Source organism: Elephas maximus, chromosome 15 (genome assembly GCF_024166365.1).
Source record: "Elephas maximus indicus isolate mEleMax1 chromosome 15, mEleMax1 primary haplotype, whole genome shotgun sequence".
In the NCBI taxonomy this organism is placed as follows: domain Eukaryota; kingdom Metazoa; phylum Chordata; class Mammalia; order Proboscidea; family Elephantidae; genus Elephas; species Elephas maximus.
The window spans coordinates 42926067-42939980 of NC_064833.1; the positions used below are offsets into that span (position 1 = coordinate 42926067).

The 13914-nt window shown below is 39.1% G+C and overlaps 1 protein-coding gene across 16 annotated transcripts in view; it reads right to left on the minus strand.

Annotated features, from left to right (window-relative positions):
- The window catches only part of VPS13B (vacuolar protein sorting 13 homolog B), a 915182-nt gene that overhangs the window by 800802 nt on the left and 100466 nt on the right, over positions 1–13914 (minus strand). For all 16 annotated transcript variants that reach the window (XM_049854597.1, XM_049854595.1, XM_049854593.1 and 13 more), the window contains 2 exons: positions 12821–13012; positions 663–832 (listed from right to left, as the gene is read on the minus strand). In XM_049854597.1, the coding sequence (XP_049710554.1) occupies positions 663–832; positions 12821–13012 (362 nt within the window). The remainder of the gene's footprint in view (positions 1–662; positions 833–12820; positions 13013–13914) is intronic.

Below are 13914 nucleotides of genomic sequence, written 5' to 3' on the forward strand. Positions count from 1 at the left end.
ACGAAAAGCTAAGTGATTTTGAGAGGAGCTGCTAACAGACCATTTTTCACTCACCTATCTTGAGGGAGGCTGCCATGAGACAGTTTCTCATCAGCATCCCTTATTCAGGTAAGATGCAGTTTTCCACCTCACCCTCTTTATAGTGCAGCTCCAAGCTATAAAACTACTCAGCTGCAGTGTGGATTGGATCCTCACCAACAGGGTGTCCCACCATGTGTGTTACAAGTCACCTGGCCCCTTTCGTTTTGTGTCATCCTGTGGATGAAGGGACATGGGAACCTGACACCGTTACTGATCTTGTTTTTGTTGTCTACTTAAGTTTAGTCTGAATCTATCTGGGTTTGTTATTTCTGGAAAACAAGGCTTATAGACATAATGTAATTGTCTAAGGTGTCATAGTATATATTCTGACTTCTGGGCCCATGCTCTGCAACATTTTTTTATACACCCTCAGCTTAAGTTTATTTTATTTAAAGAAAAATTTTTATAGATATAAAATTACTTTCTAATAATTAGCAATCACAGTGAAATTTATTATATTTCATCATGGGTAACTATGTAAGCAAATATTCTTTTACTTAATCATGAGTGTCTGACAGTATTACATGAACAACAAATAATGCATAATAGAAAAAAAATAAGTGGTTAATCTCAGAAGATACCTTTTCTCCCATAATGACAGGTAGCAAATGGCCCAGCAAGTTGAATTCAGCCATGAAAATTGTGCAGGTACATTTGAGGAGAGTAACACTTGTAAGTCGAGTAGGAATATATTGCTCCAGAGAAGCCACTTCTTCAGGATTCAGTACAGCTTCATTTTCATCCTTATTATCTAAAATGAAAAGTAATCTTTTAAATAATTAATTTTCTTAAATAACTGGAAAATGAACTGGTTCCCACAATTTAGGATCAAATTCCATTTTTATTTTCAACAATGAAGCAGATGTAAAATAATTTTTTACTTTTAGTAAATAAAAATTACACTACTCTAGACCAGCTGCTCCGTAGAAACTCTATGGGGCAGTTCTACTCTGCCATATAGGGTCGTTATGAGTCAGCATCGACTGGACAGCAATGGGTTTGGTTTTTTTGTTGTTGCTGTTAGAATGTGTATGTATAATAAGACTTTGCTACACAAAACTTAATAGCTTTTATTTTAAAATATCTTTATGAAATCCCTAATTTCATTCTTAAAAAGAGTAACAGTTTCTGTTCATCAAAACACCATTGATATTTCTGAGAAGGAAAACCACAAAGTGGGAAAAATATTTGCAATAGATAGACAGACAAATAGATAGTTATCTTCACAAAGGAAATGTATCCATAATGTATTAAAAAAATAATAAAACTCAGTAAGAAACAGACAAGTCAAAAGGAAAATGGGCAAAAAAGACTTGGACAGACCAAAAACACTGAGTATTCCCAAGCATGTAGAGTAGGGGTCCACAAACTTCTTCTCTAAAGAGCAATGTAGAAAATATTTTAGGCTTTGTGGGCCTAAAATTGTGACAGTCTCTGTCACAATCACTTACCTCTGCTATTTTAGCACAAAAAGCAGCCACAGATAATACATAAACAAATGAGCATGGTTATGTTCTAATAAAACTATATTTATGGAAACTAAAAATTAAATTTCATATAATTTTCATTTGTCACAAAATAAAATTTTTTTTCAAACCATTTTTAAAACTGTAAAAACCATTCTCAGCTCATGAGCCATACAAAAATAGGCAGTGGGTCCAATCTGGCCCACAGGCCATAGTTTGCCAACCCCAGATGTAGAGCAACTAAAACTCTCCTATACTGCTGTTAAGAGTGCAAATGGTACAACAAATTAGAAACCCTGCTTCAAGATATTTAGTAAAGTTGAACGTATATATTCCTTTGACCTAGCAATTCCACTCTTAGATACTAACAGAAACATATACGTATGTTTAACAAAAGACATGTACTAGATTATCTCCACCATCACTCTCCTAACAGCCAAGTACTAGAAAACCACTGTTTGTGAGTTGAATAGCAGCCCCAAAAAGGTATGTGGAAGTCCTAATCCCTGGTATTTTTGAACATGACCTTATTGACCTTATTGGTCTTTGCAGTTGTAATTAAGACGAGGTCATAACAGGTCCTAAATTCAATAACTGGTGTCCTTATAAGGAGAAGGAAATTCAGAAACACACACAGAGAAGACAGCCACGTGAAGAAGGAGACAGAGACGGGAGTGATGCAGCTACGACCCACGGAATGCTAAGGATTGCCAGCATTGCTAAAAGGAGACAAGGAAGGGGTCTTCCTGAGAGCTTTCAGAGGACACCTGGATTTCAGACTTCTAGCCTCCAGAACTGTGAGAGAATATATGTGTGTCGCTTTACACCACTCAGCTTCTGGTACTTTGTTACTGTAGCCCTAAGAAACTAAATACTCATTAGCAGTAGAATGGATAAATAATAGTATATTCACACAATGTGATACTATAAAACAATGAGAGTAAATGATGTACAACTACAGGCAGAATATAATTGAATCTCATAAAAATAACGTGAGCTAAAGCCAGACATAAAAGAGGACATACTGTGATTCTATCTAAATAGACTACAAAATAAACAAAATTAAATCAAATCTATGATGTTACAAGGAGGAATAGTGGTTACCTCTGGGGTCAGTCAGGGTAGTAAAAAGAAGGAGGAATAAAGGAGACTTCTGAAATCTGGTATAGCTCTATTTCTTAATCAGTTGGTCAGATGGATGTGGTTAAGTTTGTGGAATTCACAGAACTACAGTCTTAGGTTTTATGTATTTTCCTACTGGTAATTTAAAAAAAAAAAAAGCTAAAAGAGGCGTGCAGCAGAACTGCTAACTACTTAGGATTTAATACATATACATCCATATGCATGTATATATTTATGTAAGGCATACATATCGGAACCCACTTTGCATGGTTCCGACATGTGTGAATTTCAGTTACAGCGGTTTAGTTAAAATATGCCAGTGCATGAACATGTTTCAAGTATCATTTAATTTGGTATATTAATTGTGAGCAGTTGCATGAAGCACAAAGTTCGCTGCCAGTCCTTCAATCCACAAATACTAGGTAAAAAATATATGAGCATTATGATCAGTGACCAATCATGTCGCTTCTTTCAAAGTCTATCAGAAATTGGTTACTGTGCATCTGATATTTAGTTCATGCATAGAGAGCAAAACATGTAATTGTGTTGCCTCCCTGCCTCCCAGTGATACGCCCATGTGACATTTTTACAAAAATGGATAATCGAAACAGATAAAAGTGCAGTAAAGAAACGAAAAGTAATAATGCTGGATGTGAAATCTGAATCGAACATAAAGGTAGCTGACTGAAAATACTGATGCTGCACCATTGGAAAGACTCTTAGATATGTAGCTAGAGGAACTCAGTGAAGGTCAACTTATCAACATAAACGAAGAAAGTGATTTTAATTAAAAAAAGATGACATATCCCAGAGGAAGAAACACCAGTAAAAAACTTCACATTAAATGACTTCTCAATATTTTTCGTATCACTGAAAGTACAAGGGATGACGTGTTGAAAGCTGATCGAACAAGAAAGGAGTACGACAATTTGCCAAGGCATAGGAAAGATGCTCACTTTGCATTATAAGTTTTATGATGAGAAGAGGCAAACACCATTCAAACTACTCTTAATAAGTGTTTACAAAGAAATAAAACACTTTATTTGTTACCATTCCTTTTATGATTTCTTCATTTCTCTATACATTTATAACTGGCAGTAAGAAAATTTTTAATGTACTGACAAAAATTTCTAAAGGTTGTGGAACAATTGGACTTCTTCCCATTGATTGTTTAAATCGTTTTGCTTGGTTTCAGCTTTCAGTCATTTTTATGGTCGCAAGCTACCATGCAAAGTGAGTACTGCCTTCATATTACAGTCAGCCAGCAGTTTCTTTATATATACAAGCAGTCACAGGGTTATAGAAGTCAGACTTAGGGACAACTTGTACTTGCCCTTTAATGTTAACGTAAATTTGCCCTCACTTTGAAAGAACTGAACCAACCCCTACATGCAAAAAAATTCTTAATCAAGATCACCTTCACTTGCTGCACGTGCAGCTTCTAAATCACTGAAAAAGTGTTGTGCCTTTTCTTGCACTAAAGTAAGGCTAAATAAGAACCGTATATGCACCTGTTCCAACTTAACTACAAATTCGACTTACAGACTTAAAGGCACAGTTAAGAACGAATCTTGTTCGTAACCCAAGACTGCCTGTACATCACATTTTTGAGATGATGAAGTGCTTCAAGTAAAGATTAATGTATTTCATACTATTCTTTACCCTATCCTAAAATATACAGTATAAATTCACTGTGGCAGAGATTGGTAACTGCCCTGGAGTAATCATTCTCCCCTTCTTTCTCTTAGCAATAAAGCCCTCTGAATTTAAGTTAAATATATGGACTTCTTCTGGAGACTACATTTTCCATGCTCTTTTGCATCCAGGTGTGGGGACATGTCACTACATTTTGGTCAATGGATGACACAGGCATGTCTTTAAAATGAAACTGCATACCTACCATTTTCTCATATTCCCCTTTCCTGATGATTAAAATTTGACATGGTAATGGTGAGCCAACACTGACCATATAGACAAGGCAGAATATATCCCAGGAATTGGCAGAATAATAAAAGGAATGTGAGTCTAAAACACCCTGATGAAACAGGGTCACCCTAATCCACCCTAGTGACCAGTTTGGATTTTCATAAAAGAAAAAACAAATAAATTAAGTTACTGTTAATAGGTTTATAGTAAAATAGACAAACTAATCCCGCATTAGAGATATCTACTAATGAAAGTTATTATGAGGCCCTTTCTAACCTCAGTTAATATTCCCCACAATCAAATTAATAACTTTTGTTGAAGTTTACTATATTGCTAAAAAGGAGCCCTAGTGGTGCAACAGTTACGCACTCAGCTGCTGACCAAAAAGCTGGCAGTTTAAACCTACCCAGCAGCTCTGGCAATCTGCTCCCATAAAGATTATAGCCCAAAAAACCCTATGGGGCAGTTCGACTCCAACACATGGGGTCGCTATGAGTTGAAACTGACTTGACAACACTTAAAAACATGCTGCTAAAGTAATCAAGTCAGTATCATATTGGTGGAGGGATAGATCGTAGATCTATTAATGGAATATAGAACAGAGGAATCAGAAACTGACCCATACAAATATGCTCAACTGATTTGTGACAACAGTACGAAACTAATTCAATAAAGAATAGCCTTTTCAATAAATGCTGCTGGAGCAATAGGAAATCCACAGGCAAAAAAAAAAACCTCATGCCTTACATAAAATTAATTAAATGGATTCACAGACTTAGATATAAAACAAAAAAATGATAAAACTTTAACAAAAAAGAAACAATCCAATTGGAAAAAGAGCAAAAGACACGAACAGACATTTCACCAAAGAGGATATACAGACGACAAATAAGAACATGAAAAGATGTACAATATCATAAGCCATAAGGGAAATGCTACTTAAAATTACAACGAGATCGCAGATAGCTAATAAAAACTGCACATCTATCAGAATGCCTAAAATTAAAGTGATAACACCAAATGCTAGGAGGATGCAAAGCAACTGGATACCAACACAGAAGTCCTTCAACAGGAACTCTGGTGGCACAGTGGTTAAGAGCTCAGCTGCTAATCAAGAGGCTGGCACTTGGAATCCACCAGCCGCTCCTTGGAAACCCTACGGGGCGGTTCTACTCTATCCTATAGGGTCACTATGAGTAAGAATCGACTTGATGCCAACAGGTTAATGGGTCCTTCAACAAATGAATGGGTTAAATAAACTGTGGTACAACCACAACATGGAACACTACTTGCAAAAACAGTAACTAAAAAAAAAACTATTGATACATGCAACACCTTGCACAAAAAGTCACATACTTTGATTCCATTTAACATTTTTGAAATAACAAAATTTTAGATATGGAAGACAAATAAGTGGTTTCCCAGCGTTAGGGATGAGGAGGGTAGGATGCTGGTAAGTGTGTTTATAAAAAGGCAAAAAGGGATGGATCATCGCAATGTTGAAACTGTTCCGCTTCTTGACTATGTCAGTGGACACATGAACCTACATAGGTAATAAAACTATACAGAACTTAATACACACACATAAATACACAGATGAGTATAAATAAAACTGGAGAACTCTTAATTTTTTAATGAATAACCTACTTTGATTTTTAATACTAATAAAATTTCCCTACTCAAAACCTTTTAATGATTTCCCATCGCATTTAGAATAAAATCCAAATTCCTTGATCCTTAAGGCCTGACAAGGTATAATTTATGCCTGTCTGTCTGATTTATCAATATTTATTATACTACTGCTATACTAGCCTTGGAGCCATAGTGGCACAGTGGTTAAGAGTTTGGCTGCTAACCAAAAAGGTTAGCAGTTCGAATCCACCAGCTGCTCCCTGGAAACCCTATGGGGCAGTTCTACTCCGTTCTGCAGGGTTGCTACAGGTCGCAACCGATTCGAAGGCAGTGGGTTTGGTTTTAGTTTTGTATTAGCCTTGCTTTCGTCCCTAGAACTTTCCAAGGTCATTCCTACCTCAAAGTTTTTGCACTTGCCTACTTAAAACCCTCTTTTCACAGATAGTTGCATGGCTCAGTCCCTTATATCATTCAAGGGTCGGCTCATTTAAAAACTCTTCAAACATGAATTTCCTAATCTCCAAAACTAAAACAGCTCTCCTCTCTCTAGCACTCTTGTATTTTTTCTCATAGCACTTATCAATGCCTGAAATTTTATCACATATTCACTTACAAGTGTGATAGATTAATTACTTTTATGTGTGGCCTTTGTAGCCATGGTCTTATAACTCCCATCCAGGTGATTATGTGATAGGGTAACTGTGCCCCACCAAGGGGACCGGTCAGTTTTGCCTTAAAAGAGAGCCAATTTCAGAGCAAGGAGAGCTCACAACCACTGCAGAAGAGTTCCACAGGAGACGGCACAGTGAGCTTCCTGGCCCACAGGGCAAGAAAGCTACGTGCCTTTGAGCAGAGACCAAGGGCCAGGGAAGTCTACGCTTGACCCACGAATTTGGGACTTGCCAGCCTCCAAAACCTCATAAGCCATTTCCTTTATATGGTCTGTGACATGGTGCAAGAAATGAGGGAACCCAAAGACAGAGGGAAAGTATTGAGGCGAGAGGGAGTAGCTGATTTTAGGGATGACGGAGTGGTACGGCAGCTTCGAAAAGTTAACCATTTGGGACACCTTTAACCTCCATCTCATAGGAACCAACTTTGTGCTGATCCTTATACAATTATTTGTTTAGCTGATGTCAGAATGGTGGGTTTTGCTGCAACAGCCCAGATTCACTGGAATATGTGGTTTTAGAAAAAAGGGGATAAATGGGAGAATGAGAAGCCTTTGGTTTCTAGATGGGATAAAAAAAACACCCGTAGATTGAGGCAGCTGTTATGCTGCAGTTACCCAAGGCAAAAGCTATTTATAGGATTTAGGAAGGGTGGATCTAACTCCAAAGGAACTGGCTAATTGAATGCATATGGAAATACAGTGATAAGGAAAGAGCCAGACGTACAATTCCTTTGTTTCTGTTATCCCTAATAGCTGAGGGGGGGGGATGTAGGGGCTGATTTTAGCATTGAACCAAGCCCACATCCGGTCCAGTCAGAGTCTGAACAGGCAGTTCCTCTACAACTATTGGCCACCAAGAAAGCAGTCCTGGAGGGAAATGGGCAAAACCAACAAACTACAGAAATCAGGCAGTATAGTGTAAAGGAGTTGCTTCAATTCATAGATCGGTAATGTCAGCTTCAGAGAAACCATTACTAAAATGGATTGTGAGACTGACTAATTTTAGAGGCAGTGTCTTTAGTTTTGAATGCTGCAGAATGGAAGAGTACGTTTGGGGTGATGCAAGACCCACACCTCACTATGGAACAGTCATAAATGATGATACAAGATTCATTTACACAACAGGTTAGCCCAGAGGAGATGGCCAGCCTAATAGACTGGACAAAATTTGCAGCGAGATTTGTTTTCCCTGAGAAAGAAAACTACCTGCCTCCCCTCTAAATACCCAATGGAACACTCCAGAGGAAGGAGCTGATGTGCTGCTTATGCAAGCCATGCTGGAATGGCTTTATGTTGATCATGATATTCATCCAATGAGCACGCCCCTTATACAGGTCATGGTAAATATGGTGATCAGGGAGCCCCTTCTACCTGGGCACTCCATGTTACCTTGCTACTGAGAAACAAAGCCACAATCCAAGAAGCCTTCTCAGATCTGTTGGCACAGCTTCTCTGCACGTGTCTTACAGATGCAAGAAACATAACGGTGATTTACAGGAGAACGGGAAAAGGTAATGGGGAAAGAACTTATCCAACAGGAAAGAGACTTTTAGATAAAAAAAAAAAAGATGGTTACTAAGAAATTGGATGAACATAGCAGACATCAGTGGAGGTGACACAAAGGTTCTAAGGTAGCACTAAGGAGGATGGGTAGACCAATGGAAATTCCTGCTCGTCCCCCAATATTAAAGAGGCCTAAACAAGTCTATCCTATTCACCCCAGCCAGAAAATACTTAATGATGGGAATTTCCACCTGGAACTATTTGAAGCAGAGGGTAAGCTGGTTGATCAAGATTGATGAGGGGGCCAAGGTATTCTGGTCCAGCCCCTCAGCAGAGGACCCAAGGCTATATGCATATGTGTGGGTGAAACAGCCCAGGGGTGGTGAAGAGACCTTTCTGGGGCTCCTGGACACAGAAGGTCAATGTACTATAATTCCAAAGCTTGTCAATAAAATCTTGAAGGGGCCTAAGGTTAAACTGAGGGGATATGGAGATGCAATGGTTCATGGGACTAAGGCAAAGGTTTGGATGAGAACTGGAAGATTTAAACAGATCCTGTATGAAGTAGTCGTATCTTCCTTACCTGAAATTATTATTGGTATGGATATTATGCCTAGTTGAGGAACACTCCCTCTACCTGATATTGTAAAACTGAAGGCATGTATGTCTGCCCTTAGGTCAATATTGATTGGACATGCTAAATGGAAACCATTAAAATTGCCAGAGCCCACTCAGACTGTAAATTTGAAACATAGAGGATACCTGGTGGACAAAAGGAGGTTACTACCTTGATTAAAAGACATGCTAAAGGCTGGAGTACTGGTGCCAACAAATTCTCTGTATAACAGCCCTGTATGGCCCATGAAAAAGGCAGATGGCTCATGGAAGCTAACAGTAGACTATCCAGGCCTAAATAAAGTAGTGCCACCTGTGGCTTCAGCTGTTCAAGACATGGTATCAACAGTGGAGAAAATACAACAGGCTAAAGAAGACTGGTACTCAGTGACTGATTTTGCAAATGCCTTTTTCTCCATACCAATCTCAGAAAAGAGCCAGCCACATTTTGCTTTCACATGGGAAGGATCTCAGCTTACCTTCACTACATTGCCACAGGGTTACCTGAATTTACCAGCTTACTGTCATAGTTTGGTTAGAGGAGATTTGAACGTGATCCAGATCTCAAGTACATGATACATTACATTGACGATATTATGTTAATATCAAGCACTGAAGAACAAGGCTAGAGCTGATCTGAATATAGTGGTGGCCCACATGACCAATTTGGACCACCGAGTTATATTTCATCAGACCAAGTAACACGCCTTACAGCCAACCGGGTGCAGCAATGGGCCAGGATGCATCACATTAAACGGACATACCATGGTGCATACCACCCTCAGAGTAATGGTTGGATAGAGAATTGGAATGGACAATTGAAATATTTGTTATCTAAAATGGGGATGAGATATAGGCATGAAGAGCTGGTTCACACACCTTCATGAATGTGTGCTCACAATCAACATGAGGGGACAAAGAGAGGATCACCACTTGACAGATTCCTAACTTGTCTGGGGGATCTGTGGAAGAGGGGGTAGGGGAGGATGCTGGTGCCACTGCACAGTTCTTCTCCACACCACCTAAAATTGTTTTTTTTTTTTTTCCCTGTCAGATGGTGCAGTTCCAGAACCAGGGATGCAGCTGCAGGTGCCAGAAGCTGGGGTGATCCTTAAGCAAGAGACTAAGACACCCTTGAACATGTATGCCATAATTCCCAACGGACTGATGGGATGGATCATACCCCTTCCCCATTTCTGTCAAAACTGTGGTTGACAGTGAATACTGTCATACTGCCTAGTGGGCAATATAGCCCACTAGTGTTGTACCTATGTAACCCTACCCAACATGAATGGGAGTAGACTGAGAGGGAAACACTTGCCAGACTGGTCTTGCCACCAGCAATCTGGACTAGCACAACAGCTGAAACAGGATGTTCTTTCCCAAGGTGTAAAAGTTTGGGTAAAATAAATGACATATGGAAGGAAGGAGAAATAATAGCTGAAAGCAAAGGAAGTAATAAATGGGTTATGCAACAGCGGAAACCTAATATTATGCTGATACTTCAAGATAGACTCAGAGCAAGGGAATAATCTTCTCTCAGTTAAATTTTGTCAGACTCCAGAAAGGGTGAAGATGACTTTTGTAGAACCTGACCAGATTAGATGCAAAGCTGCAGGAGACCTAAATGGCTGGTACCTGAGTAAACTCGCCCTTTGAACTCTTTGCCCGATTGAAGGACTAAATGTTAATGACTGTTTTGAACTCGTAAAATGGGAGGGGGAAGTTATCCTCTAAATATGAAAAAACCATGGCTAAAAAAGCCAGGGGGTGGCCTGCTGTAGGTTAATTATATAGCCATGATCTTGTAACTTCCACCCAGGTGATTACATGATAGGGTAAACTATGCCCTACCAAGGGGATTGGTCAGTTTTGCCTTAAAGAAAGCCAATTCCAGAGCAAGGAGGAGAGCCCAACACCACCAAAGGAGAGACCTGCAGCTGCAACTGCAGCAGACCTGCAGAAGACAGAGCAGTGGGATTCCTGGCCCGCAGGGCAAGAAAGCTGAGTACCTCTCAGCAGAGACTGAGGGCCAGGGAGAAGTCTACACATGACCCACAAATTTGGGGCTTGCCAGCCTCCAAAACCTCGTGAGCCATTTCCTCCATATGGTCTGTGAGTTCCCGTGAGACATTACAAGAAATCAGGGAACCCAAAGACAGAGGGAGAGTACTGAGGCGAAAGGGAGTAGTTGATGTTAGAGATGATGGAGTGGTACAGAAGCTTGGAAAAGTTAGACATTTGGGGAATCTTTAACCTCTGCCTCATAGGAACCAGCTTTGTGATGATCCTTATAAAAGAAATTATTTAACAAGTTTACTGTTCATCTACCCCACTAGGATATACGTAAGCTCCATGAGGGCAGAAGCTTTGTATGTCTTGTTTGCAATACTATCCTTGCACTCAGAATGGCACCAGCCATGGAGCACACATTCAAGTAAATTGCAATAAACGAATGCATGAACATGCCGTGCACTTACTATGCACTACAACTGCATTAAGTGCTTTTATGTGCACTCATTTGGAAGTAAGTCCTATTAGTGTATCATTAAGGATAACAGTTAAGTAGCTGTGACAAAAGTCAAAATAATAAAAGCTTCAAAACAAACAGGAGGTTCTTTCATAGAACAATTTGAGCCAAATGGACCCAGGGCTGACGTGGTGCTACCACAGTACTGAGGATCTAAGTTCTTTCGCCCTTTTCGCTCTGGCATCCCCAGTTACGCATCTTTCACCTCAGACTCCAGCTCCTGTCATTACATCTGCATCCTGGCCAGAAGGAAGTGGAGAAGAGAAAAAGTAAGGCTGCTCTTTTCCTTTTAAAATCATGGGCCAAAAATTCACACAAAGTGCTGCTCCCATTCCAGTAGCCAGAACCTAGTCATATGACTACACTTGTGATGTATAGTGTTAATTTCTACTACTATAGGAATTTCCATTACTATAAAGTAAGAAGAGAGTAAGTGCAGGGAAGACAATTAGCCACCACTGTTAAAATAATAAAACTCATTATAGAGATAGGAAAATGGAAGATCAGAGATATTAATGAAATTTCCTACGGTCAACAAGAATTAGAATTCAAAGCATAGCCTGACCCCAATGACTGAGTTTTTAACCACTATCCTACACGACCTTCAACATGCTATGTTCTACTATATTTAAGAGTTGCTTTTATTGCATAGGAAACCCTGGTGACATAGTGCTTAAGAGCTACAGCTTCTAACCAAAAGGGCGGCAGTTTCAATCCACCAGCCACTCCTTGGGAACTGTATGGGGCAGTTCTACTCTGTCCTACAGCGCTGCTATGAGTTGGAATTGACTCCACAGCCAACAGGTTTGGTTTTTTGGTTTTACTGCATTAAATTTTTTTTTTTTTTTTTTTTTAATCAAACTGTGATAAACATCTCTTCACAACACATAGAAAAAGTTAAAGTTGTACAGCAAATTTTTTTACTGGTACTATCTTAATTTTCTGGAACGTTAAATTTGTGTGTTTAGAGCCCATCTTCATGTCTGACTTCTTAGGATCCATTAAGTTGAAAAAATCTTCAAGTGTATGCCCGAAAAAAAAAGGAGAAAGGTTTGACAAAATACTGGCAAAGTACTTAAGCAAAGAATTTTTAACTTTTAACCTCTCCCATAACCTCAGCATGCAAGTTTATTCTTTAAATTAACAACTGAGTACATAAAAGTCCTCGCAGATAGACAAAATATACTAAAAAGTTAATAAAATCACACAAATTAGATTATATAATCATTCAAATCAACCAGCAATAGATTCAAAATGAAGCCAAAAACAAACCTGGATTTAGCCTGCTATATGGTTCATATTCATGTTCCAAGGCACAAACGATCATTTTCAAAATTCTATGCACGGCACTGCTATCCAAGCGAAGATCCAGAGGACCTATAACAAGGTTTTTGGTTGACTTCTCCTGAACTGTTCCCAAATCTTCACTTTTCCCTGAAGAAAAGTCTTGCTGATTTGCAGAACCTAAGGGAATTCAGACTTCATATTAATATTTTATATGCATCAGATATACCAAGTATGTATTTTAATATTATTCTTCTCTCATCTTTTTAGCTTGTAGTTTAATGCCTTGAAACCAATTCTCAATTAGCTAGAGCAGGGGACAGCACAGTGGCCTTCCCCGCTGACACAGAAGGCTGAGTGGCTGGCTAGGGCCAGGGAGATGCACTGTCTGTGGGCACAGCTGGGAAGAGGCTGTTCTGAGGGAAGAACTGTATCCTGAGTGTTCCTGAGCCTGAACTCTAACTGTTACTCTCCTAATATACACCGCAATCATGAGTATGGTCTGTGAGTCCTACATGGCCATTGCAATGAATTACTGAACCCAGTAGAGAGTGCTGTGGGAGGGATGCTTGGCATCAGGGCTGGTAAAGACGGGAAGAGAGGAGATATCTCTGACCTCTACCTCAAAGGAATCAGCCTTGAGCTGTTGATCTTGGTTCTCCTTTCCCCTTGTGAAGTTAGAGGAGGTCAGACAACATATCCACACAGTTTTTACAGCTAGATGCATGCATGATTTTTTTTTCTCTATGCTTAAGATTTTATTGGAAAAGAAATTATTCCTATTATGTATTTAATGTTATAAGAAGTACTATAAAAGCAAATTGGTCTTTCTTGGAAAATTATTCTGTAATACCTAATTCGCTTATATCCAACAATTTTACATGGAATGGGGGACTCTGGAGAACATTGCATTTTACTACTAATTTATCTTAGGTGTAGGTAGTAAGTGGTCATAAGGACATAAATAATTCAATTTTAGACATAGTAAGCTTTGACATATGTATGAGACACAAGTAGAATGTTAAGTATGCACTGGATAATTAATTCCGAACCTTAAAGAAGGCTAAAAATACAAATATGGA